The following is a 27,756-nucleotide window of genomic DNA, read 5'->3' as shown; positions in this document are numbered from 1 at the left end:
TTCAGTGAGGCCCTAACACCACAGGACAAGGGGTTTATAAGAAGAGGAAGACTCATTCTCTCCCTCTGCTTTCCCCACCAGGAGACTAGAGCATAGTGAGAAGGCGACCATCTACAGGCCAGGAAGAGAACTGGTACCTGAACCCAACCATACTGGCCCCCTGACCTTGGACTTCCAGCGCTGAGATTATAAATTCACATCGTTTGAGCCTCCCAGGTCTGTGGTGTTTTGTTTAATACATTCCCCACCTTCCACCCCAAGCCCAGATGACCTGCCCCCGGCACCCACACAGCCCGATGACCCAGCAGTGACACAAACAGGGACCATTTGGGAACTGCATGATGAAAACACTAACTGCCCTGATTCTAAATAGCAGAGAGAGTGTCAGTGCTGTCCACAGATTATCTCATTTAATCTTGACAACAAATTTGAGAGGAAGTACTCTATATTCCGTTTTAAAATGGGAAAGTAGATGTTAGAAAGTTCTCTTCATTCCAAACCTAAATGTAATCCTGAAACTTGGAGTGGGCTAGGTCCCCACATGGGACAGCAAATTCAACAGAAGTTCATGAAAAAAAAATCAAGAACTGTATGTTTTTCATGAACTAAATAGCCACAATAAATTCAGATTTTAAACCTTCCCAAAAGAACAACTGGAAGCCATGGTTTGAATCATGTCAAGAACAAAACTAAAGGTTGGGCAGTGGGGAGGAAATATTAAAAGTGAGGCCAAATAAAGCATGGGCAGGTCACCTATCCAGGTAGCCTCTGTGACAACACAAACGCCAAACAATGAAGTGAGGTGACTCACTTGAAAATTCACTCGTGAGTTAAAAGCTTCATTAAGTAGAAGCCCCACTTAAAATTCCCCATTTCAAAAAAAGAAAAATAATAATACAGCTTTGGAAGCTAGGTAGAAAACATCAGTTCACTGCTGAAAGAAATAATGAGTTCTAATTCAGGTAATGTAGCTCAAAATTTACTGCCATATTTTAAAATGCACATGAAAAATAAAATTATCCTAAAATGTCCTTGGTGAAAAGGCTGAGCATAATTGCTATCACTGACAGTGGCACTGAACTTGGCTAAATTAACATCAAAGGGAGCCCCAATTATAGAGAGTCTGTGTATTATCGATGGTGCCCTGTCTGTTCATCTAAGACACTCCACTGGAAGAAGAAAGAAAGCAAATAAAAGAGCTAATTGTAGCACCAGCCTTCAAGGACCCCAAGGGCAGACCTGCCCTCTCCACCTGTGGAATGCCACTTGTCCTGGTCAGAGTGATAAAGGTGCATTTGGAATTGGGCCGTGTGCCTGGGCTCCAGGGTGAGCGATGGAGGCCAGAGGTAGGGAAAACAATGGAGCGGTGAAAACAGCTTCCTAGAGAATTATTTCTAACAAACTCCCAAGCTGGATACAACAGCTGTCAGAAACTTGGGTGTTGCTGGAAATATTGGTGTGAGAAACAGGCAAGAAACAGGTCCTCCTTGCTCCTCAATGAAGCCTTTGGGATGAGGGATGCCTCCAGGGATAGAGGAGAAATCTTTTGTAAGTGAGGTTTCCTTCAGAGTATATGTCCCCTCAATGAGCCCACTGCTTAAAGAAAAAAGTGCCATCATTTGAGCTCCTAGTGTATACTGTTATTTACCTAGTGTTTACCTGCTTGGCATTCACTCAAAGAGTACCCAAAACCTTACATATTGGCTACATTGAGACCAACACGTCAACTTTTTGTCCCCAACATTGTAAATACTTTTAACTCTCTTTAGTTGGAAAATTTTAAAGTTACAGTACAACTTTATCCTAGTCACCAACTTTGTTTTAGGCAACAAAAAGAACAAGTAGATGCTAAGTATCAAAACATCAGTTTTACCAGAACCAGGAGTGCAGAGAGCTTTCTTCTACTTCTGCTTAAAGTTTACACTTTTGTTTGCTGTTAGTATCAGGCATTTTGGAAATAACAAAAATTCCAGAGTAGAAAATGGGACCATGCCACCCTCATTGGCATTGATTTCATTTACAAGCACTTGGCAAAGAAAAAGAAGAATGTGGATAATGTTAATATGTAATCAATGTTAGCCTCAGAATGATGGTCATGATTTCTCCCTAGTGGCTCATTATTCCTGCAGGTTGCCCTGCCTTCTAGAATGCTTAACTGCCATACATTTAGTCGCTACAATCAGATGTTTTCATGAGTCCAAAGGATACTTTCCAGGCATGCAAAGCTCTATGAAGGGGCACAACTGAGAAGGTAGGCAGCAAGACCCCGATACACCCAAGGGATGGAACACCACTGCACACCACTGCTGTCCATTACCTCCTTCCACTCATATGCCAACCACCAGCCTTTCTTTCCTTTCTTTCTCTCTTTCTTTCTTTCTTTCTTTCTTTCTTTCTTTCTTTTTTTTTTTTTTTGGTGGTACTGGGAGTGGAACCCAGGGGCTTTCTATCTCCGGGCTATATCCCAGACCTATTTTATATTTTATTTGGAAACAGGGTCTCACTAAGTTGCTGAGAGCCTTACTAAGTAGCTGAGGCTGGCTTTGAACCTGTGCAATCCTCCTGTATCAGCCTCCCACGCGCGGGGATTACAAGCGTGTGCCACCATGTCTGGCTACCTTTCTTTCTTTTTTGTTTATTTTTTATGGTTCTGGGGATGGAACTCAGGGGCATTCTACCTCCGAGCCACACCTCCAGCCCTATTTTTAATTCTTTATTTTGGAACAGGGTCTCACTAAGTTGCAGAGGGCCTCACTAAGTAGCTGAGGCTGGCCACCAACCCTGATCCTCCTGTCTCAGCCTCCCAAATACTGAGTTTACAAGCATGTGTCACCACACTTGGCATCCAGTCTTTCTTCCTCTGTATATAAACAAGTTGCCCCTTGTTTTTCCATCCCCCTCTTCCTCATCCCTGGCCTAGAATAATGGATTAGGTTAAGTAGTGGATAAAACCATGTTAAGGAGAGGATGTTACTCAAGTTCACCAATGTACCTGCCACTGAGAGAAGCTTCCCACCAAGCCCCGAAGCTGTCCACAGAACCCAGAGTAATGTTAGTTTTAAATGCAAATAACTTTAAGTCAGCATCTTAAAGAAAATTTATTTTCTTTCTTTCTTTCTTTCTTTCTTTCTTTCTTTCTTTCTCTCTTTCTTTTTTTCTTTTTCTTTATTTCTGGTACTGGGGATTGAACCCAGAGGTAGTCTACCTCTAAGCTACACCCCCAACTCTATTTTATTTTATTTTTATTTTTTATTTTTTATTTTTGCAGTTCTGGGGATGGAACCTGGGGGCATTCTACCTCCAAGCTAAACCCCCTGCCCTATTTTTTATTCTTTATTTTGAAACAGGGTCTCAGTGAGTTGCATAAGGGCCTCACTAAGTAGCTGAGGCTGTCCGCGAACCGTAATCCTTCAGTCTCAGTCTCCCAAATGCTGGGATTGCAAGTTTGTGCCACCATGCCCGGCTATTTTATTTTATTGTTATTTGTAAACAGGGTCTTGCTAAATTGTTGAGGCTGGCTTTGAACCTTCATCCTCCTGTTTCAACCTTATAAGTACTAGGATTATAAGCATGTGGCACCAAGCCAGACTTTTTTTTTTTTTAAATACCATCTTGCTAAGATTACTGAGGGTCTCACTACACTGCTGAGGCTATCCTTGAACCTGTGCTCCTTCTGAATCAACCTCCCAAGTACTAGGATTACAGGAACGCACCACCATGCCCAGCTCTAAGAGTTTAAGAAAGCATCTTTATTTTACTCCTCTTTAATTTCAATTTTTTAAAAAATAAGAACAAGATCCTAAATTGCAAAATCAAAGTGTCAAAAACTTTTCCAAAGTGGGCCAAAAAACATCAAGCTGATAATGTGCAGATTACCGATATAATCAGCTGTTAAGCCTCCATCTCAGTCATTACCAACAGTCACAAGATTGGGGACTTTTCACAGCCATGTTAAGAAAACTTAAATTCACTCCCTAAAGATAACCGAGAGAATAGGGTAAAGGATCAATTGGATAGGAACCCATCAAAGAAAATTTTGGAACATTGAGACCTTATTGCTGAGAGTCACTACTGGATCTCTGGCACTGGCCTTCCCCTCACCCTGGACTTTGAGCCCCTCCTCATTGCCACCTACATCTCTCCCCGCAGTCTCAGGGAGAGGCCACGCTTCTCTCAAATGTTGGATTCCAGAGGTTGTACAAAGCTTTCTCAGGAATTGTATCTCATTGCTCATGCTTAAGAAGTGACATGATCCTCTTTACAAAGGTCTGTTCAAGTATCTTGAATGAAAGTGAGCATTCTGAAGCCCTGAAAGAAGAGTGTGGAGCTTGGAGGTTGAGGTGCCATGAAAGCTCCATCAAAGTCACAAGGATGAGGACATCTTCCCATGCACTGGGTGTCTTGGAGAGCAGTGTCACCATGTGCTCAGCACCTGCTGAGGTCCCAGAGACTTGTAGGAGTGGCTCTCAGAGGTTGTCCCCACAAGTCTGGCCACTTTCCTTCTCTCTGCTCGGGATTTCAGTTCTCCAACCCTAGGGCACTAAAGACACAGTGTCCCCACCAGTGTTTCAGAGTGTTGCTACTTGGATGCTGGGCTATAAAGTTTGTTCCTAAAGAATAACATTCTAAAAGTATTTACTGTAGACTAGGAATACTAGGGTATTAAAATAGAGAAATATAAAATCCTTAAGTGATTCCCTCTCAGATGAATGTGAAAAACTGTGAAGTTAGGGGTAAGGATAAAAAACCTACTACAAATGTCTGGCTGCTGGAATTGTTTCCAAACACTGTACTCTGAGCACTTATTTAAAAAATTAATTTAAAATACCTTCTCTCTTCAAAATTTACTACACTGTAACTTAAAATAGAATCTGAAAGTGTTTCTAGACAAAAAACATTCATGTAAAAACAGAAGAGATCCATCAAACACAAACATATTCAGGTAGTTAGAAATATCCAGAAAATCAATGATTGTAGTTTCCTTCCGAATGTTTAGCACAATAGAGAACTTTGAACATATATTAGCTAATTGCCTATTTAGCTATATGGACATGTGCTTTTGGTTTACAGTGCTGATTTACGGGAATGCCATGGCTTTATGGAAAATATAGAGTAACGGTTAGTAATTGTAATAAATCTAGAGGTTGCTTCTGATAACCTTTTATTATTTGCAATTGGGCTAGATAAGGGCAATAGAAAAATATCAAAGACATTTGCACTCTGGTTTAGAATAAGGTAGCACTTAGTAAAGTGCTAGACTGTGGGCAAGCAAGCCACTAGTAATGCTTCTGCAGGGCACAAATGAAAAACAACAGCCTCCAAAAGAGCTGAAGCTCACTTTAACTATACCAAGACTTGTAGAGACCCCGGCATATTTTCAGAGGAAAGTAACTTGGTATTTTTTTTAATATGAGGAAGTGGGTTTAAGAGGAGGGCGCCAGGAACATCGTCAGCAGCTTCCGCTCATACTCTTGCCTCCCTCAGAAATGTTCCTAGTGTCAGAGCCACATCACAGAAATCGTGGTAGCTGGAGGTCTTCCCGTTAGGGCTGAGCCCCAAGTATATCCTTTGGGAGAATGAACTTGCGATTCAGAATGCATCTTTTCTGCCAGCACACAGGTTCTGCTTCTCAGGTTTGCTGAAGGCAATGGCTTCTTTCCTGCTTTTTCAGGTGATCATTTTGAGTCAATTAAAAAAATGTACAAGTTTTGACGAGCATCCCAATTTGCTTTGTTTATGGCTCATTCTTTTGGTGGATATTGACTGAGCCTCTGTCTTAGGCCAAGCACTGGAGATGCAGAAGCAAAGGAAACAGGCCAACTTCCTGGCCTGATGGAGCTGGCATCCCAGTGGGTGAGCCCCTTCCACGTCCCACAAAGAGCTAGCTTCCCTTTGGTCCCACTTCCTTTTAGAATCCTAGGATGTCTGCTCATAGAAACCCCCAAACACAACCAGAGATAGAAGAAGCTAAAGGTACACAGAGAAATTAGAACCTAAGTGACAAGAATAGAACTGTATAGTGAAGTAACAGAAGGTAATATTTGGACCCAAATAACTTCCAACTTTTAGTTTTAAGATGAGAAGAAATAGATGTCCATATACTCTAAAGCTTATTCCTTAAAGACATCATATCTTCCCCCCCACTATAGCCCACCTTTCCAAATATCCAAAGATACATACACACAAATACACCAGTTACATATGCAAAACTACACAGATACACACACCATACCTAAAGGGGATCCCAGGTGTGGTCACATAAAGGAATTCATGACATATTTTTCAAGACACACCAAGACTCATGAACCTGTCTGTTACCATACCTCATGTATAAGAGAATGGTCACAAATACAAGCAAAACCACACACGCTCCAATGCTCTCGGAGACAGGCTGCGCTGTTCAACCCAGCCGCTCCCAAAGCTGCTCTCCCTGCGGTTCCTATGAGGTTCAGAGATTAAGCAGTTGGTAGCCAACTTTGTATACATGCCTATAAACAAGAGGCCTCAGCTTTAAATAATGATGTCAAAGAAATGACAACTGTGCTCTTTGCCAGAACAGGGATGAATAATTCCAAAGCCAGGACATAATTAAGCAATTCCAACTGTCGGCTCTTTGAGTCGTCTCTCTGACGTGCGGGGCTGCTGTGCCTGCTGCATGTAGCCTCCTGGATGGGCCTTGGAACTCCCGGAATCCGTCTCCCCAGCATGGCAAGGGGTTGGGGAGCATGGTCTTGGGGCTTCACTGACCTTCTCTGGATCTGGCTCGGTGTTCTCTGTATTGACAGTGGTATGATTCAGTGGCCAGGATTTGATGAAAATTTATTTCACAACACACACACACACACACACACACACACACACACACCACAGACATACACGTGCAAACTCTGGAAGAGCCCATTGTCATGTTACCTATCACTTCCTAATGAGTGACAGCATCTCTCTGCAGAACAATCAGAGCTCAGACAGAAGGCAGCTTTTAAACAACAAAAGCCAAGAAGCAGCAAGGAAGGAAGAAGGTGTCATCAGGAGAGAAAGCACCAATGAGCTCATATTCAGGTGCCAGGGCTGCCAGGTACCAAACCATGCCTTGGTGGGGTGGGATATTGGTTCCAGTTCCAAGCCAATCTGACATTTGCGTCAGCCAAGAACACTCATACTGCCTGCTCTCTGCCTCCAAGGCAAGGGCTGGGATTGGAGAGGCATTTTCCACTCTCCAAAATACTTTATGTCACAAATAAAATGAAAACAGTTCTCCAAATCACAGCCTCCTTGATCATCCATCAGGGCATTCTGCTGAACAAGCACAACAGGCCCCTGCCGCCTCCGAAAGGACAGGAACCAGTTCAAGATTCTGATTCTGTTATGAAAAATAGGTCTTCACCACGTGTTCTCAGCACAGCGTCGGCAATTCACGGGAAGGAAATTGCTCTCAGCTTAGAAGCCAACTCCGGGTGTACACATACCTCCCAGAACATGCATATGTATATATACACAGAGACAGAATGCATGTATACACACCTGCAGAAGAACAAACATATTTCCACACACACTCTGAACAGGTGAGAGTCAGCCTCTCGAATGCCAATTTATTAATTCAGCAAGGAGTTTATTTGGCCTCTTTCTATCTACAAGAAAAGTATCGGTATACATCTCTGAAAACAACAGACAAAAGAGAATTGCTTGTCATTCAAGGGAGACATACAGTGTAATCCCAAACCACTAACACAGTGGAATCCTCTTGGGTTCTTAGAGGGTCCTGGGGTAAATAGAACACGTTACCAGGAGCCCAAGACCCCTGGTCTAGCCCCACCTGTGCCTTCTCAGGGCTGTGGGGCCTGAATCCATCACGGTTCCCTCTTACAGGTCCTTCCCCACAAAACAAGGACACAGACCAAGTAATTTCTAGTGTCCTTTCTGGTCTGGAAATTATGTGATACTACAGAAAGAGAACTGAAGGTTCCCACACAAAGGAGTATTTTTGTCTTTCTTCTCAAATAATTAATGGGCATTTTTAGGCCTAATACACTTGGTAAGGACAATAGAGTCAATCACAGAAACATGAGTTAATTCTATAATTGATTGGAAACTAATTGGGAGTGCTGAAGAGCATTTCTGCTGATGTTGCTAATGGCTCAGAGAAACAGCTAAGGCCAGATTTTAAGAAGCCATTCAGAGTCACTTTTAAAGGTGAGGGAGGTTACTAATTCCCTCTGCTGCTATTTGAAACAGCAGTCCTATTTTACCTGTTTTCTTCATTTGGACCTTCCTGTGAGGTTTTATCTGAACAAAGAGATGCATGGGGAAAGTATTTAGCTTATGCTCCAGGGGAAAGAAAACAGTGAGCACAGTGTGGACTCCATGGTCAGGCACACAGGTAAAACCCCAGCTTTGGCAACGCTCAGCCAGGTGACCTCAGGCAGCCCAGAGAACTTCTCTGGGCCTCTCCCTCAGCCATAGAGAGCCAATGGACCCTTCCTTCTGCCTTAAAAGGTTATGTGAGTATTTACCAATCAATCAACAAAGATCCTTGGAATAGTGTCAGCCATGTATTGAGTCATCCAAGCATCCAAGTATGGCAGACACTGCACTTACTAGATCTTTAGTGATAATGTAGAACTTCCCAGGCCAAAGGCAAATGAGAGCAGGAGAAATGGCCATCTACTCTGTACTATGTATGTACTACGTATGTACTACCCAGATGGGCAGGTTAAAACCCAAGATATTACAAAGAATTCATTTGTTTTACTTTGCTGGGTTTGGCTATCTCTGGAATCTTCTTATACAAAAGAAAGGAAGGAGGGAAGGAGGAAAGAAAAAAAAGGAGGCCAAGAAATAAATCCTTTCATTTGGACAAAATTACAAAAGCTGAAATAACTAAAGGCAGTCATGTACAACACGTCAAATCTGGGCCTCGATAAGAACTGTTAACACTTTAATAGCTATGAAATGAATCACTCAATTAATTTCCCACATGCTGAAACAGGTAACAATACATCTATCTGCCAGTATTATACCCTCTGTATCATATATTTCCATAACTGTTAGCAATTTTATTCAGCATAACGGGAAATCAGTTGCACCTCATGGATTCAGGGAAAGAAAGTGGCCTGAGGTCTGCTGCCAACTGAGCAACTTGATGGAAGAGGTTTCATTGTTCTGCTCTGTTTGGGTTTTGTTTGTTTTATTTCTTTTCCACCTTAATCACTTCCCATGCATTTACAGAGGGAAATAAGTCAATAAGTGAGGACAAACTAGACCTCTAGGATTTCTGTGCCAATGCTTTAACATGAACCCCAGGGCAGTGATGGTTCTCCAAAGGGGTCATCAGAAGGCCACTCTCCAGCGTGTGGCTTCACAGAAGAATTCCAACTCCTCCCAAGGAGATGGAATGTTCTTAAAAACTCATCATGAGCTACACGTGTTCTTAAAAACTCATCATGAGGCGGGCATGGTGGCACATACTTGTAATCCCAGCATTCGGGAGGCTGAGACAGGAGGATCATGGTTTGCAGACAGCCTCAGCTACTACTTAGTGAGGCCCTTTGCAACTCAGTGAGACCCTGTTTCAAAGTAAAGAAGAAAAAATAGAGCTGAGAGTGTGACTTGGAGGTAGAATACAACTGAGTTCCATCCCCAGTACCACATACATACACACACAAAAAAAAACTCGTGTCTGAAGCCAAGACTCCAAGCCAAATCTCCCCTGACACATCAGAGCTGCCATTAGGATGATAACGAGTTCATTTAGCCTCCACACAGACTCATTTGGTACAAAAGAGGTCAGTGAACACCATCTCAACAAGTGCTGGAGAGCCTCATGTGAGGAGCACCTGGCAGCCCTATACCATGCTGTCAGAAAACACTGCCCTCTGTGCCAAGGATGTCTCAAGGAAAAATATCCCTCTCCCCAAACTCCCCTTTGGTAGCAAGAAAGAAGAGCCCCCTCTAAAAACTGGAAGGAATCCTACCTACCTAAAAATAGGGAATGCCCAGTGCTTTCTTCTTTCTCGGTTTAAGACCTGCAGAGACCCCACTTTGGAAACATATTTGAGAAACATCTCTGAAGCCTGAAACACACCCTCAGAACTTCACCTTCATGGTGTAGTATGTGCTGCTTTATTAGGTGAGTTCATCTTACAAAAAGGGTGCCCTGAGGCTAGGTCATAGGAAGACTCAATTTCATACACAGCCCTATTTCATGTTTGGCCACAGTCTATCTATGGATGAATCTCTGGTGTTGGATCCCACCGACATTGTAAACATGTGGAAGACCTCCTTCTTGTTCTAGAGAGAAGATAATGCCTTGTGATATAAATCACCAGGGGAGACGAGCAACCCACCTTGGGCTTCACCACCTTCATGAAGGCTCCTCTGAGAGATGCCTCCTCTCGTTCTTGTCTGGTTACTTTCCGGGCATCCAAAAACTTCAAGTTGGGCAGCTTGTGCAGAACAAAGCATCTGGAAAAGAAGAGTTAGAACTACTCAGGGAGGTTGGGTTAAAGCCACAGAGAAGCAGGCCATGTGAGTGGTCCTCAGGAACTCACACTAAGCCTTCCACAGTATAGATCCTGATTGCTGATTCTCTTCTCTTCTTATACAAAGAATGAGCAATCACTCTTTGGGGAAGTTCCAATGGTTATGTTTTATCCAGACACACATGTGAATGTTAGAAACATCCAGTAAAGACTGCACTTGGCTTAAAGGTGGACAGACACACACACACACACACACACACACACACACACACACACACACACACCTGGATTAGCCAGTAGGACCTTATCAATATCTTCCCCTTCTTCCATTCTGAAAAATGAACCCAGCTTTTTTGCTATGCAGGGAGTTCCTAGTAAAAGTAACCTACACCTGACTGTACCCCTCATGTCGCTGCCATTCCGATGGGTCATCCGTGTCACTCCCATCTATGAAACGGCAGTTCTTCAGTTTGAAGCTGAGGCAGTAAGAGGCCTTGATTCAGGAAAACTGACTAGACTGCAATAGCCTGGTGACTCTGGGGTAGAAGAACCAAAGTAGTTAAAAAGTGCTTATTTGAGGAACTGAGAAGGAATCTTGGGGCCATTATCATTGTTGCTTGGATATTTCTACACTGCTACTATGAGGCCGATGACGATGATGATGATTTTTATTATTAGAACGGGAGTTAAACCCAAGGGCATTCTACCCCTGAGCAATACCTCCAGCATTTTTTTTTTGTGTGTGTGTTTGTTTTGAAACAGGGTCTTGCTATGTTCCTGAATGTCTTGCTAAGTTGCTGAGGCTGTTATTGAACCCGTGATCCTTCTGTCTCAGCCTCCCTCCCAAGAACTGGGATTATAGGCATGTACCACCATGCCAAGTGAAGCTTATTTTTATCAAGGAGAAAAAAAGGATAGTTGGTTTCAAGGGGATATTAGTAACCCAACAAATGCGAGGTGGTCTCCGTTCCCTTCAAATGATTTTTTGATATTCATTCTGGATGCCAGTCATCAGCTAAGGGCTATGTGTGTGATGGGCTGTCCTCAGGAGGTATATACAGATTGACAAGAAGATGCACTTGGCCAGGTATAGGTTTCTAAATATATAAATGAATATATAAAAGGTATAGAGGCTTATCTATATTTCTTGCACCCTCCCATCAGTGACAGTCATCAAACCAGATGCTTCCCATTAAGCAAATAATAAGTTGCTTAGACTCTATCCTCCTCAGGAATTGAGGTGAGTCCCCACGTCAGGAGCAATGGATTATCCCCAAGGGAATTTCCCTCTTTATTCTGCACCAGTCTCCTAAGTATTCACTTATCTTTCAATCCCTAGCCTCCAGAAAAATTACTCTTCACCTCTTGCCATCATTATCTTCCTTTTTCTCAGCACTCCTAGAATACATCAGCAGCATCATACATACCATCTGGTGTTTTACTGTTCTCTATTTTCTGAATGTTTAGTTAATTTCCTTATCAAAACCATAAGCATCTTGAAGGCAGGGGCAAATTTCCTTATTTACTTTTACTACAACTTGGAGACTTGAATTGGAATGGAATCAATAACATGCCTATTCTTTTTAGTTTCACAAATGACTGTTGAGCACCTACTATGTTGTAGGCTCTAGAGGTACAGAGGTGATTATGGTGCGGTTCCCACTCTCAAAAGGGTCCTGATTGTAATGGGAAAGATACATTCACACCAGTAAACTAGAAACCAGTGTAGTGAAGTGCCAGAGGCTCTACATACAGTAATTATGGGGCCAATGTTATTCACAAAATATCTGAAAGCTAAGGGAAAAAAAAAAGAACAGGAAATCACAAACAGGCTTCAAAGAACCACATCTACAAGCCGTGCCAAGCACTTAGCTTCTTGGCAGTGCTGATGTTACGGGGCCATGTGGCATGTCACCCTCCTCACCAGAGCCTCGGGTTCCCAGAGCCATCTCCCATGTCCCCAGGGTGATCCCTACTCTCCAGATAGGCCTTCCTGTGCTTGTGCAGATAAAAGACTTGGCTAATCACACAAAAGCCGGAGACAAGGTTTAGGACCCTCCAGGAAGAGCCTTCAGGCTGCCCATCACCAGAGTCTCTGTGGCTCCTATGAAGCCCACGCTTCCTCCAGAGTGCTGTCCACCTCAAACCTAGGCCTCTCAACTTCCTTCCTCCTCCCTGGCCTCAATCTATTACCCTCTTTTCCATCTTTCTCTAAGCCTCTCCCTCTCCAAAAGGCCCCTACCCTCATCCCAAACCACGAAGTGCTACAAACGGCCCCACTGTTATCTCCAGGGGCTGGTAGAAGCCCCACCGGCCTCCTGCCTTCAGAGGAAACTTCCATCCGCTTGTAGCGGCAAAGTCTTGATGACAACAGATTCTTTCAAATAAAGACATGTACAGACAGAAACAATATGTCAGGAGTGACGCTCAAAGGAGTAAAGACACCCACTAAGTGTAGGGTGGGAAAAGATGAATATTCAGGTGAAGAAAACATCAGTATTAGAAAATCAGCCAATGTTTAATGATGGAGTGAAAGATGCCTTCACAGGGCTGGCAGGAACAGACCGCACATTGTCATTTCGCCTCCCTTTGGATCACAGCCCTGAAATCAAAGGAGGAAGACAGAGAGAGGTTCTGACTTTTAAGCTAGTTAAAATTTTTAGGTGACAAAGAGCTGCTGTTTTCTGAGTGCTTTTCTTAGACAGTCAAAGAGACAGTTCATGATATAAAGTGCCAGTCACCCCTGGAACTCAGGAAGACAGAACCCCCTACCCCAAGGGCCAGCCTGGGGCTCCAAGTGGTCGCTGCTCAGAGAGGTTTGGAAGACATCAGGGTGACCTGAGACTCAGCCTGCATTCCAAAAGCACCTCTACTAGAGATGTCTTCTTACCTTTGCTCACACATTCAACAAATAATTATTGAGCATCTATCACCTGTCAGGAACTGTACAAGGTGCTGAGAATAAAGCGAATTAAAAAAAAAAAAAAAAACCAGAAGGCCTCTGCTCTCAGGGAGCTTATATTCCAGCATTGTGCTTCTCAACTTTGGGGAAGCATTGGCATCCCCTGGAGGCCTGCTAATATATACATCACTGGGCCCCAAACCCAGGGTTTTGGATTCAGCAGGCCTGGAATTTATGTTTCTAATAAGTTCCCAGGTGATACCAATATGCTGTCCTGTTGAGAACTAGTGTCCTAGTGAAAAGAACCTACAAGGGAGAATAGTTCAAGAGTTATGATCCTGGAAAGACAGCCCAGTTTCCATCCCAAGGTCTGTGTACACAGAGCCCAGACAGTGGCCACATCTTCCCACGCCTTGGTGGCTCAGCACTGGCTTTAGACATCATCTCCCAGTGACAAGTCAGTGGGCTTCCCGCCTGCCTGTCCCATCCTGGTCTTGGGAGATCTATTTCCTTTTGTTCTAGGTCATGTCAGGGTGTCAAAAGCTGCAGCTTCAATCCTGAGTGTAATACAAGTTTGCCATAAAAATACGAGAGAGGATTCCCGAAGCCACAGAATGAAGGCTTTTACAATATCAATTCAGGCCTAGTAAATTTAATCCAGGGTTATTTGTTGCACCAAAATCTCTTTACCGTGATGTATTACTTAGTTACTGAGGTTATCACAGCCGTATCCTAAAGTTGCATAGTACATAAAACATTTCAGTTAACAATGTGGGAAGGTTAACTCCCCCAGATAACCTGCAATCACAAGGGCTAGTCCAGATGACGTCCCTCTGTCAGCTTCCACGAGCTATTGATGGTTCAATCAGTTTGTTTTGAAGGTAAAGTACAACAAAAGGGCAGTAAACTTATTCAGACTGTCAACAGGGGCTATCGGGAATGGGGCTTGCAGGTAAGTAATTCTGGGTGTTTTAAGGCTATTATCAAACAGCAATGGTTGAAGGAAGAGACAGCTACTAATAACACAGAAGGCAGCCATCATAAACCACTTTATGGCAGAAACCTCCGTCTATAAATCCTGTGACACCCAGAGACAGCTTCAGATTTATAAAACTGCTTGTTAAGCCAGGGCACTGCTTAATGAAAAGAGATCCGTCTAAGTTCTAAGGCTCACAAGTCCCCAGCTCCAGAGGGTGCTCTGATTTTCCTGACCTTCTCAAGGTGGCTGGGGGCAGCCCCCAGAGCTGGGGTGGCAGAAGTTGGAGCCTCTTGGCTGTGAAATGGAAGGTGAGGTTATCAAGAGGAGAGCAAGGATCCTAGGAAGGCACTTACACACCCATTAATCTTGGGAAACAGCTTTCTCAAAGTGAGAGTCTGGCACCCAGGGCTTTCCAGTAGAATGTTTCATTTTTTCCTTAAAAGAATTCCTCTACAGAGAGAGGGGAAACTAAAAAGAGGAGAAAAGGAACACCAGAATGATTTTTTCTTTTCTTCTTTTTATGCTCCAAAATCAATTTTTCTTCTGCTCCAATCCCAGTGCCCTGGTATTTTAATCATCAGACAAAAGAGAAAGAAGGAAGTCCTTCCCTCCTACAACTGCCACCCTGGAGAAACTGTACAGCCCCAGAAAATCCCTGATGGGTTTCCAGTATCTGCCTGTGGGGTTGGCTGCCATGTTCCTTTCTCCAACATTCTAATCAAGAAATACCAAGCATCCAGTTCTTAAGGAACCGCTCATGGGGTCGGCAGTCTGTGCTTCTTTACATTATTTCTTGTTGCCTTCTTGCTCCTGCTGGGGGTTGTGGGGACAGACATGCTGCAGGATACCTTGGCTCCAGAAGGTAGTCATGGGTGATTCATGAACAATTTCCAGTCCTTACAAAGCCTAGCAGACTGGGTGGGAACACTAAACAAACCTTGTGCTTCTTTGCTGTTGACTAGATGACATCAACTCCACTTAGTAACTCGGATTACCTCATGCTGATCAAGAGCACTGATCAATGCTAAATACCACTAAGGAAAGCAGAACGTTAGCAATGGCTTTCACACAGCTTATTTGAGAGGCCAGAGCTTTTAAGTGAGAGGCAGAAAATTAAAAGGAGAGGAGGAGGTCATCGTAATGAAAAGCCTGGGTACTAACAGGGCAGAGGAAAGAGCCAAGGTTGTGAGCTTATCTTTCTGGGTAATCTTTATGCAGTCTTTGCTGCCTTTCCAAGACTCAGTTTCCATATCTGCACCATGAAAGAGAAACACCAATGGATATACAAGCCTCCTTCAGACTCTGTTTTGCTTGAATTCTACATGCCTCAAAATTGATTTGCAATAAATACATCCATATCATCCCTTCTTGTTACACCAATTTCCTTGCATAACCACCATCTTCCCGCCCGCATGCCTCCAGGTAAAGGAGGATGGTGAGAAAAAGCCAATAAAGACCAAGGAGTAATGAACAAACACTGCAAGTGGAATCGCTCCAGATGCTCAGGGAGATGACAATGATCTCACTCTAATGAGCCGAGGTGAGCTCACCTACTGCATTAATGAATGTCTGAAGACTGGCAGAGGCCGGCTGAATTTCCTCACAGTTCACCGGCAGCATGTTTGAAGTCTCTGTGCAAACAATACACCCACAGGACAGTCTAAGGCCCGCTACAGAGGGTAACCGGCAATTACTCTGTGGGCTTCTGTCACTTTGATCTCTGGGTCGTGACCTTTGCTTTCTTGTGATCTTCAAAGCCCAGATTGTAGATTAGCCAGGGAATGCTCACTGGGTTATGTAAGCCACGAGTTTTACAGCTCTCATTCAGTGGGAAATGGTAGCAGCCCAGGATGGCCTGCAGATGGCAGGGAGGGCCTCCCTCCTTCCCTTTGGTGGAGTGCTACAGACACTAGGCAGGTCCCAGGGCTATTCCCTACTGGGAACAAAGAAAGGGTGTCACTTTTAAATAATTTAAAGTTGTAAGGACTACACAGAGACATACTGAGGAGGATGGAGGAAGGAGAGGCCAACTGGAGCCACAGGAAAGAATGCAGGACTAAAGATCTAGTGCCAGAAGTAAAGCTAAGAGCCCTCTTCCCTGACTTGATAGGTGAAGTCTAGTCCTATAGACTGCTGGCTGTCAGGCCACTGTTCTTTCTGTAGAAAAGAGAAGAAAATAAAGGACTGGAAGAGAAGATAAGCAACAGACTACTCTGGGCACCCAAGAGTCCCATTCTTAATTCATTATTTTGGCTGGTATTGAAGTTAACAAGAAGCCCCAAGTGGTTTTCTTAGCATTATGGTGCTTTCTCAGTCAAGCCTTGCCTAACTCTTCCTGCCTCAATCTGTGAGGTATGCCTGTGTTCGTGTATTTGTGTATCTGTGGTGTATGTGTGTGTGTGTGTGTGTGTGTGTGTGTGTGTGTGTGTGGTGTGGTGGTGTTGCTAAGGCTTGAACCGAGGCCTTGCTGCATACTAGGCAAGTGCTATACCACTGAGCTGCATCCCTGGCCCATCCACCCCAAATCTTGAAGGCTGTTGTTATCACATTTGACTCCAAAGCACAGGCCAGTTTAAGTTCCTATAATAATGGTGGCCTTGGGTTTTTCTAAGCCATGAGCTATGATAAATGACCCAGGGAAACCCAGGCATGGTTTTGCTCCTGCCCCAGCAGGGCCAGGGATCTGCTTAGCAACTCGGCCGTACATTCATGCTCACATAGAAATTTAATGAGTCCGTTTACTTCAGGGATGTATGCCAAGAAAATCCAACTGGGTGCACAGAGGGTAAATGAAGAAGCCAGAGGAGTGGGCGTCTGGGGAGGGAGAGAAAAGGCTCTACAGAAACCCAAGATCTGTGATTCCTTTTTCAAGAGCTATATAAATCTAGTCACTTCCCATTTCTGGTCCAGTGGTTGGCCACAAGGTGACCTAAAACTGGGCTGACCCTCTTTGAAATCAACATCTCCCATGGAAATAAAACAACAGACACACTTGTTTTGATGTATGACTGGGTGACATATTATAAATATTACATCACATAACCACAGAGGATGCCAATCAATAAGAATTTTTTTTTAGACAGCACTAAATGAACCATGGATTCTTGCTTCTGAATACACTCCTTTAAGGTTCCTACTATTGCTTAAATGATTAATAGAAGACATATTGTCAGAGAATGTACTTAAAGTGAAAAACAGTAAACTGTAGAAATATCATTCATTTTTAAGCAATTTTCTAGTGAAAAATGTCACATAAATTTACATAGAAGCTCCACTATTAGGCTCCGGGTAACAGCTAGAAGGAAGGTAGACCTCACACTTTGAGGCTGAAGGGCCAGGAAACATTTTACCAAAAGGAAAAAAGTAAAAAGGCAGCTGCACTGCTTTATATAAATGCAAATGCTATAGGAAGTCTGCACTCAGAAGTCACATTGTGAAACCCTAAAATTTCTCAGAAGCAAACGAAGCACAAACTCTAGGGTAAGTAAATCAGAGCTGCATACAGGCCACGGAACGGAACTGCATCACGCACACAGGTATCTCCTCCAAATATGTGGCTGCGTGCTTATGGAATCAACAGTAAAAATAAACAAGCGAGTGAGCAAAAATGTAATTGCACTAGAAAACTGACCCACCATTTTGCTCTGCAGTAAATATGTGATGGTGTGCCCGGGTGGATTCACATGGAAATGGAATGCTTCCTCTGCTCTTCTTAATTGCTGTTTCTCTCAGAGTGTGAGCATCCTGCTACTGTTGTAGGTAACTTATGGATTTTCTAAGGCAGTTCTGACTACATGCTATTTCTACTGTGTGCAAGCTCTAGAATACAGCCCCTCATGGCAACTTTACCATATATGTACTAATAAACAGCCTTCCCAGCCCCATCTCTCAAGTCCTTACAGGGATACAGACGTGGAGGACAGGCTTGAAGGATGCTCAGGCTAGCCCATGAGAGGAATTATAGAATCAAGCCCTCTGTCAAAAATCTTGGCCCACGACCAGGACTTAGATTGGGTCTGAATGATAGTCCCTTGCTTCTTAACTGTATTTGTTGTTATCCAAGCGGACCTGACTCCAAATGGGCAGTGGGCATCTGAGGTACACAAAGGTTTCTGTTGAGTGTTCCACAAACACTCAACATCTAAGAGGAAAAGATAATTCGAAACCACTGCTGTCAGTTACAAAGGCCCTTCTCCACATCCATTACTATTTTAGGTATTGATGAGGCTTCAAGAGACAGAAGACTCAGCCCTTCCCTCCTGGAAGCTGTTTGCTAAATGTGGAAGTATATGCAATCAATAAGAAGAAAAATATACAAAATGAAAAATACAGAATGGTGTGAGATGCTAAAGGAAAGCTATAACCACATGGGAGCAGTGTCTTCAGGATGCTGGAGCAGATCAAATGTCAGGGTCCCCAATGGAAAGTTCTGTTGGATTTTCTGTCAAAGGAATCAGAATGTCTTAGATCATCTAACTTATGGATTCAAAAGTCATTAAGGGCCACTGATCTAGACTCAGCATCACCACACACATACCATTTCAAAGGTTCTACTGCCAAAGACAGACACAAGTCAGACCTCCTGATTGTATCTCTTATGCTACGGGGTCTTACTATTTTTGCCAATGTGACCAGTCATAATAACAAAATAATGACAACTTTTTGTTTAAAACCTTAGAAGTCGCTGGGCATGGTGGCACATGCTTGTAATCCCCGCGCTTTGAAGGCAGAGACAGGAGGATTGCGCAGGTTCAAAGTCAGCCGCACTGGCTTAAGAGACCCTGTTTCCAAATAAAAAAAGTATAAAAAATAGGTGTAGCCCTAGACCTACAGAGGTAGAAGGGTTTCCAGGAATCCCAGTACCACCAAAAAAAAAAAAAAACCTTAGAAGCCCTCTACTTAAGACCAAACAGATTAAGGTAGAACAGAAGACTTCCCTCACCATACTGCTCTCATTCTAGGAAAAATAAAACAAAATAAACTTGTCTACAGTTATATTTGTGCATAACCTTTTGGTTCCATAAATGAATGAATAAATGAACATGTGTGAATGTGTACAACACTCATATATATACACATACATATATATTTTATTATGTAATTTTAAAGACAAAATTTTAAGAAAAAATTGTTAAACAAATGAAAATTTCTCAAACAATGCTTGTTTGCTAAAAATTCCTATTAGGAAAGCTTTGTTGGGCTTGGCTGACCTTCTATGATATATCTTAAAATAAGGTGCTGCAAGAACATAAAATATATTTAAGTGACCCCTTTACACCTGACATCAGACTATTAAATGCTTTGAAGTTGATAAGTGTGTTCCAGAAGCAAATTAATTTTAAGTGACTAAGCAATTTATTTATTTTCTCTTTTTTCGTGGTATTGGGGTTCCTGGAAGCCCTTCTACCTCCGGGCTACACTCCCAGACCTATTTTATACTTTTTTATTTTTGGAAACAGAGTCTCTTAAGCCAGCGGGGCTGGCTTCGAACCTGCGCGATCCTCCTGTCTCCGCCTCCCAAGCGCAGGGATTACAAGCGTGCCTGTGACTAATCAATTTAAAGTGATAATTTAGAAATGTATAAGTATTCACCTGCTGAGCATTCACCATATCCTCTTACCACAACTCATCTTCCAATCGATAGCAGCACATCCCAAATGAAAATCTTCACAATAAAGATTTAATACATTTTAAAAAAACATAGGGTCATAGTTTTGTTCAAAGATTAAGAGCAAACCAAAACCCTAAATACTAATCAAGAAATGTTGAAAATGAAATTAGCAGTATAAAAATCTTCTTTATAAAGAAATATAACAAGCTTGGCATAGTGGCTCCTCTTTAAAATCCCAACATTTAGGAGGCTAAATGTACTTAGGAGGCCCAGTACTGGAAAAAAAAAAAATATATATATATATATATATATATATATATATATCTATATCTATATCGGAGCTGGGCATGGTGGTGCATGGAGTTGCATGCTTGTAACCCCAGTTCTTGGGAGGCTAAGAAAGGAAGATCACAGGTTCACAGCCAGCCTCAGCTATTTAGTGAGGCCCTCTGCAACTTAGTGAGACCCTGTTTCAAAATAAAGGATAAAAAAATAGTACTTGGGGTATAGCTTGAAGGTAGAATGCCTCTGGGTTCAATCTCCAGTACTGGAAAAAATATATAGCCAAATTCTTCCTGTAGCTTGATTTACTTATTAGGCATGCATTTTCATCTACAATGTTCAATAGCTTTTAGTATTTCTTACAGCTTTGCCTATATACAAAATGAAATGTCTTCACTACATTCCTTCATGGGTCACCACAGATTTTTATATGGTTCCAAAAGAAAAAGATTTTCTCAAATCATTACTCTCTTTCCCCAGCCTGTCCAAATCTATTACTCTACCTACCTAAATATTTCATCCCTTCCTCTCACATTGATTCTGGTACTATATTAATGAAAGCCTATATCATAATGGAAATAGAAATTACACACAGGAAAAGATCATAAAAAAAGTGTAAAACAACAATCAAGAATCCTGGTGAGCCTGGCGTGGTGGTGCATGCTTGTGATTCCAGCATTTGGGAGGCTGAGAGAAGAGAATCATGGTTCGCAAACAGCATCAGCTACTTAGTGAGGCCCTTTGCAACTCATTCAAAACCTGTTTCACAATAATAAATACAAAATAATTCTGAGAGTATAGCTCGGAGGTAGAATGCCCTGGGATTCCATCCCCGGTACCGCAAAAAAAAAAAAAAAAATCCTGGTACTTGGGTACTTGGGAGGCTGAGACAAGAGAATCACAGGTTCAATACACCCTCAGCAAGTAGTGATACTCTCATCAACCTAGTGAGAGCCTGTTTCAGAAATAAAAATAAAAATAGGGCTAGGGATGTAGCTCAGTTATAATGCCCGTAGGTTTAAGGTTCACACACACACACACACACACACACACACACACACACACACAGAATGAGAGCACACAATTAAAAATGAGGAGGTAAGCTGGGCGTGGTGGCGCACACTTGTAATCCCCGTGCTTGGGAGGCAGAGACAGGAGGATCGCGCAGGTTCGAAGCCAGCCACGCGCGCTAGCTTAGGAGACCCTGTTTCCAAATAAAAATGTAAAAATAGGTCTGGGAGTGTAGCCAAGAGGTAGAGGGGCTTCCAGGAACCCCAATACCACCAAAAAAAAAATAAAATAAAATAAAATAAAAATAAAAATAAAAATAAAAATAAATGAGGAAGTAAAATGAGTTTAGTAAAATGGGTAAGATCAAGAAGATTCCCTTAAAAAGGTAAGTTTGGACCTGGAGTTTCAAAGGAGATAATTTAGAAGCAAAGACAGAAAGAAAAGCTTTTTACATGAAGCCCATCAAGGTACGTGCTAATGGATACCAAGGTCTATTCTGGAGAATATGAGTCTGTGGGATTTCCTCTTGGGAATATATATGAACTCTCTAAAATTGGATGCAAAGAAGCCTCTCTCCAAAAAATGACTCAGAGGCAGACCATAGAAAGATCTTACCACATAAAACAGTGGTCAGCAGCAAATTATAGCCCATGGGATGAATTTTGCTATGAACTTTGTAAAAAAAGTTTTATTGGAACAAAGCCAAGACTATTCATTTATAAATTATTTATAGATACTTCTATACTGCAACAGCAGAGATTAATAGCTGTAACAGAGTCCACATAATTTACAAAATCTAAAATGCTTATTATTTGGCTCTTTACAAAAAAAAATACATTAAACTCTGACCTAGACCACCCAACAGCTATTCATCCTTCTTGGCTCCCTTGACTTCAACAAAGGGAGAGACAATGGCTCTAAATTTCCAGAAGATAGAAGTTAAACATTTACCAAACGTCTACTGTGTTTCCTCCCATATAACACTTCCCAAAGATGATATGTCCCCCTTTCTTACTGTATGAACACTCACCTGTATCTCTTGTAGTCTTCTTCATCCTTTTCCAGGCTGACCAGCTCGTTGGGACATGCCACATTGCCCAGAAGGCTGAGATACTCCAGAGCCGGTGTCACTTCTGCCAGATGGTCGAGCAGACACTCCAAATCAGTGATGTGATAAAGGTTAAGGATCTTGGTCCAGAAAGACAAATGGCTGAGCAAGGAGCCCAGGCTATAAGTGACAGGCATTGCCTTGCAACTGATGGGTCTAGTCCAGTGACAACTGAGTAAGGGTTGAAAACAACTTAGCTGTGGGTACAGAACATTGTTAAGTTTTCACTTCTATGACCAAAAACAAAATCCAGATTTTCTCTGTACAGGTAAGACTAAGTGCAGAACACTTCAGGGAGAATGAAAAGCCTAATTGTTTTATCACCCTTTTCTTTCCTCAGAAGTTTTACTTTTTTTAATGATAAAAGGATATATTCTGCATAGTAAAACATTTTCAGTGTGTAAGTCCAGTTTTTCTAGTAATGAAAACTAGAAATTACTCTAAAGGTCTCATTAAAAACATATCCTCTTTTCTCTTTTAGTAGTAGAAATTCATCATTGGAACAAACAGGAATGGCATGGATGTGAATAGGGATGGCCCATCTTCTGCTCTGACAGCCTGCAGAGAGCTAAATGTTGCTCAGGGACCTCACTGAGGGCAATAAAGCACTAGGGTGGGGGAAACAAGACTAGAAGCAGGAGACAGAAGAGGTTTTGTGAAGCCAGGCAGGTCAAATGCTTTTCAGGAGACTCTGCTATGACCTAATATTTTATACAAAAGAGAAAAAAGAGAAAGGACAGAGGCGGTGCATGGTGATGAGATTATTCCATGAGCCATCTCCTAATGGAATCCATTGGGAGCCCAATCAGAACAAACACTGAGATCTCCAAGCCAAAATTGCAAGAGCATCTTTATTACAGATGATTCCATATATCTATGGAATCGTCAACAACCGCCTAGTCCAGATAGCAACTCCTGACCTAAGCCACACACATCCAGCTGAGCCCTAGGCAAGGTGATGACTAGACAGTCCCCGAGCAGAGGCCACAATGAGAGGAGCCAGCCAACATCAGCAGACACATAGGGCTCTAACCAGGGGACGACAGCGCACAGGGGCTAAGCACACATGCAAGGACATGCTCCAGAAGTGAATCCACTTGGACCTAGGAGAGGAAGGTAAAGTTAAGGAAAAGGGCTACTCTTGCTCTGTCAGAATGTCCTCTAAGCTTGGGATGTCACCAGCTTCTCTCATACTTTGCTTCAACTCATCAGAGAAGAATGAACTCCAGATGCCACCCATGTCTGGATCCAGTCCCGACTTGCCAAGGAGTCACCACAAGAGAGCGCATTCTGTTTCTGCAATAATAGTAGTTTTTCTTTTCTCTGGAATCTTCCTCTAACTTCTGCCCATGGACCCAATTTAACTGCTTGGGGCCACAGAGAACAAGGCATTTTCTCTTCCACATGATGAGCTTTCAGGTACTTGAGGCTCACATGTCAACCTTAAATCTTTTATTGAATGAATCCTACTGTGGTGAAAGCAAGCGGGAGAAGATGAGATGCAGAGCAGAGCAGAAGAGAGGGAAGACTCTCAGGAGAGCCACGCAAGCACACTCAGCCACAGTGCTCACAGTTCGCTAATTTCCTCCCCATTTTCTCAATAAAAATGGACATGGAAGTTTTCAGTGTTTCAGATCATTCACAAATCACATCGAAGGATGCTCAAAGAGAAGATTCCATCAGGGAGCTAAGGTTGGAAGCACAGAGGGTAGACAGCTTGTAATCAAAACAACACATTCCATCACTGAAGACCGACTACAAGACACACTTTTAAAGTTCAATTTCTAATCTCTTTAAAAATAGCATCTAAATATGACTAATTAAGCCAGGCATGGCGGCACACACCTATAATCCCATCTACTCCAGAGGCTGAGGCAGGAGGATTTCAAATTCAAAGATGACCAAGCAACTCAGCAAGACCCTATCTCAGGAAAAAAAAAAAAGAACTAGGAATATAGCTTAGTGGTAAGTACCTCTAGGCTCAATCCCCAGCACCATGGAGAGGGAGAGAGAGGGGGAGGGAGGGAAGGAGGAAATAAGAGAGAAAAGAATGCATATCAAACTGATTAAAATGATAGTGAGCAAGTTAAGGAAAACTTCAACTTTTCCAGTAGATTCCATCCTTGTTATGCTCCACAGTCATTATTACATTAAAAAAGAAAGAAAAGAGCCCTTTCTACCACTCTACTCCAACCCACATGGGAATACGTAAGGGGGCCCTGTGCTTTGGAGAAGTACCTTCCTCAAAAATATTTTTTTTAGTATAGGATATTAAGGATTTAACCCAGGGGCTTTCTACCTCCAAGCTAAACTCCCAGCCATCTCTATTTTTTGTTTGGAAACAGGTCTCACTAGGTTGCTGAGAGTCTTGCTAAGCTTAAAGCTATCCTTGAACCTATGATCCGCCTCTCTGATCCTCCTGAGTCCAGGGATTACAGGCATGCACCACCACACCCAACCTCAAAATTCATTAGGTCCACACCTATTACCCAAGACTGGCCTGGGGTCAGCAGTGTCATTCTATTGGAGTGCCCTATGCCTGGCCCTGGACCTGCAGAAGCCTGGTTTCTCCACTTTAAGGTCACTCCCAAACCTCTACCCTACATACAGGGCCCATCAGATTTTCCAAGGAGCACTGGGCCTCATGCCTATCAGGTTGTTATAAGACCTCAAGGCAGAGCCCTCATCCTAGGAAGGGCAGCTAGACAAGCCAAGCAGGTCTTGTGGCTAGCACAGAATTTCCTTTGTGCGATTGCAAGATATTTGGCTGTTGAGATGGTGCTGACATATTGATCTGGAGTGATTCTAACTATAGATGAAGACAAGGGGCTTAGATGACCTAGGGGAAGCCTTGTCTACTCTGGGTAGTGATGCTGTACCCAAACCTATTTCCCTCTTAGGACAAACTCCCTATAGCTTGGTTCTTTGCATCTACTGCAAGAAGGTGGGAATAAGCATAACTCAAAACTGGTAAAAATTTGTAAGTTGTAGAAACATTAGATAACTGAGTTTGATTCAAATCTCAATCATTTCTCAATAGTTGGTGATGAATAAACTGAAGCTTAGCATGCCACCCATCTGAGGAAGCAAGCCTGATGTAATTTAGTACATCTTCATATGTAGGCTTGTAAAGGTTCCCTCCTAAGGTCCTGGGAAAGTCCCCACTAATAAAAGTACACGGTCATGTATTTTTGTAAAATTCTCAGAATTAGAATTTTTAAACACTAATCAAGTAAGACCATTGTATGTTTCTATGACATTTCCCCCTTGAAATAGGTAAACATGGAAATGACTATTAGAATCCTGGTAATCTCGCTAAGGGGAATTTTTGTTGTAGGAGTGACATTAAACAATGACTTGGTGGGGGTAAATTTGTACAGTGTAAGGTCATATCTGTGTCTGGTTAAATCATTAGGAGAGTACCAATAGGAATGCTTCCATTCCTAGTAACACCACCCACCAGGCTAACACCAACATGCAGGGACCATCATAGAACTGATGATCTAATGGTTAACAAATTCATCGATTCAAACAGCATTTACAATTAAGATGTTCAGCATGTGCACACACATATGCACATATAAACACCTATCCATAATTCAAAATCTTCTGAAGTCTATAAAGTTTACATGTTACAGAAAGGTGGAAGAGTTTCTCTATAATCCAATAATCCTAACAGTGTTACCAGTAGGTAGTGGTGAAATTACCAATATAAGCAGTTGTGTGAGTCAGCTTTCCTTCATTATAATAAAATGCCTGAGGTAATTAGCTTATAAAAAGAAAACATATCTTTTGGCTTACAGTTTTGGAGCTTCTATTCAAGACCAGATGGGCCCTTTGCTTTGAGCCTCTAACAGGCAAACCAGATGGTAATGGTGGTGGTTGTATGATGCAGCAAACCACTCACCTCGTAAGTCAGGATGCAAAGAGAGAGAGAAAAAGAGAGAGGAGAAGTATCCCTGAACTGACAATGCCCTTGAGGGCATACCCCCAATGACCAATGACCTCCCACTGGACTCCAACTCCTAAGGGCCCCACCACCTCCCAACAATGCTGACCTCCAAGGACCAGGCCTTCAACACAAAGACCTTGGTGGGACATTTATTCAAACCATGGCAATGGTGAAACAGAACATCTCTAAACTATTAAAAATAAGAATCAAATTTCAAACACACATGCTAAATGATGAAATATCTATTTTCTCTATGAAAAGCAAAAGGTATTTTGACATTTTTGGTATTTATCAATGTAATTTTTTATTTGCTCCGCTATATTTTTATTCCAAAGAAACATTCTTTCATATCTATTTTCATGCTCATAATTATGTAAGTCTTTGTCTTTAAGAGGGCTCCTTTGAGTTAGGTAAGTTTTACATGCCTCAAAACCTTGGACAGGAGGTCACGAAGAGAATAATCACCTAAATGTCCTGGTCAGGGGGATTCCTTGGACAAATGATCTGCAGGCTTTAAGAAGCTTCAGTCATCCTATGCCAGCGAGTCTGCCACATTTAGGCTCTTTTGTATGGCAGAAGCTCCATTGTTCTAAGACTTTCAACATCCTATGAAATGATAAATTGGGCTGAGCCAGGTGATCTCCCCAAATCCACTCCAGACAAGGAAGCCTGGTACCTCCTCCCTGCGTGCTCTGGAACAGATCTTCTTCTCTGTGTTAATTCTGCCACCAGAGCATGAAATACGAGAAGAGTTTTAATTGGCTTCTCAGTCCCCTGGGTCAGCAAGGACAAACACAGCCCGTCTTGCCTGATTGTGAGCTGAGGTAGAACTTGTCACATTCCTTCTTGTCAAGTTGCACTGAAAATTAACCAGAGGCAAACAGTGGAACAAATTTGGTGTCTTTTGGCTAACCAAGACCACGGGATTCAGGGACTCTCCCTAAGATGTCTTCCTTTTTTAAAATTTGAAGCTACCTAGCAGAGTCTCGACCCTCTCCAGCTGGATTCTTAGCACACACCTGGTTTCCCTCGTCAACTCTCTGTCTAAGGACTTGGCGTTTAGATTTTTTTCCAGTGTTGTCTACAAAAAGTTGCCATTGCGAAGCCCAGCTGTCATGGCTAAGCTTACCAAGAGAGATTTTCTATGGAAGATCCGAGGTCAAAGCAATATCTTGCCTTACAAGTTTGAAGTAGGAAGGAGGAGAGGATCCTGCTGGCATACATGTCCAGTTGCACAGGTCCAAAGTGGTTTTACAGTGAGGATGGGGACATCCTACATTCTGGAATGAACTCCAGGTCAAAGGGCAGCTTCTGTAACCACTGGAGGATTTAACCAGGGCTAATGCTAATAAAGGATATTTGAATTGTGAATATGTAATACAATGACATTTTATTTCATTTTGACTTATACACACAGTGGAAATATTATCAAG

The 27,756-nt window shown here is 42.5% G+C and overlaps 1 protein-coding gene across 2 annotated transcripts in view; it reads right to left on the bottom strand.

Annotated features, from left to right (window-relative positions):
• The window catches only part of LRMDA (leucine rich melanocyte differentiation associated), a gene marked incomplete at both ends in the record, with an annotated part of 1,107,765 nt that overhangs the window by 446,932 nt on the left and 633,077 nt on the right, over nt 1–27,756 (bottom strand). For both annotated transcript variants that reach the window (XM_080695153.1, XM_080695152.1), the window contains 2 exons: nt 10,344–10,461; nt 22,294–22,433. In XM_080695153.1, the coding sequence (XP_080551279.1) occupies nt 10,344–10,461; nt 22,294–22,433 (258 nt within the window). The remainder of the gene's footprint in view (nt 1–10,343; nt 10,462–22,293; nt 22,434–27,756) is intronic.

Source organism: Muscardinus avellanarius (genome assembly GCF_963383645.1).
Source record: "Muscardinus avellanarius genome assembly, chromosome: 4".
Lineage (NCBI taxonomy): Eukaryota > Metazoa > Chordata > Mammalia > Rodentia > Gliridae > Muscardinus > Muscardinus avellanarius.
Note: the sequence above shows the minus strand (reverse complement) of the source record. Positions and strands in the feature narration are given on the sequence as shown.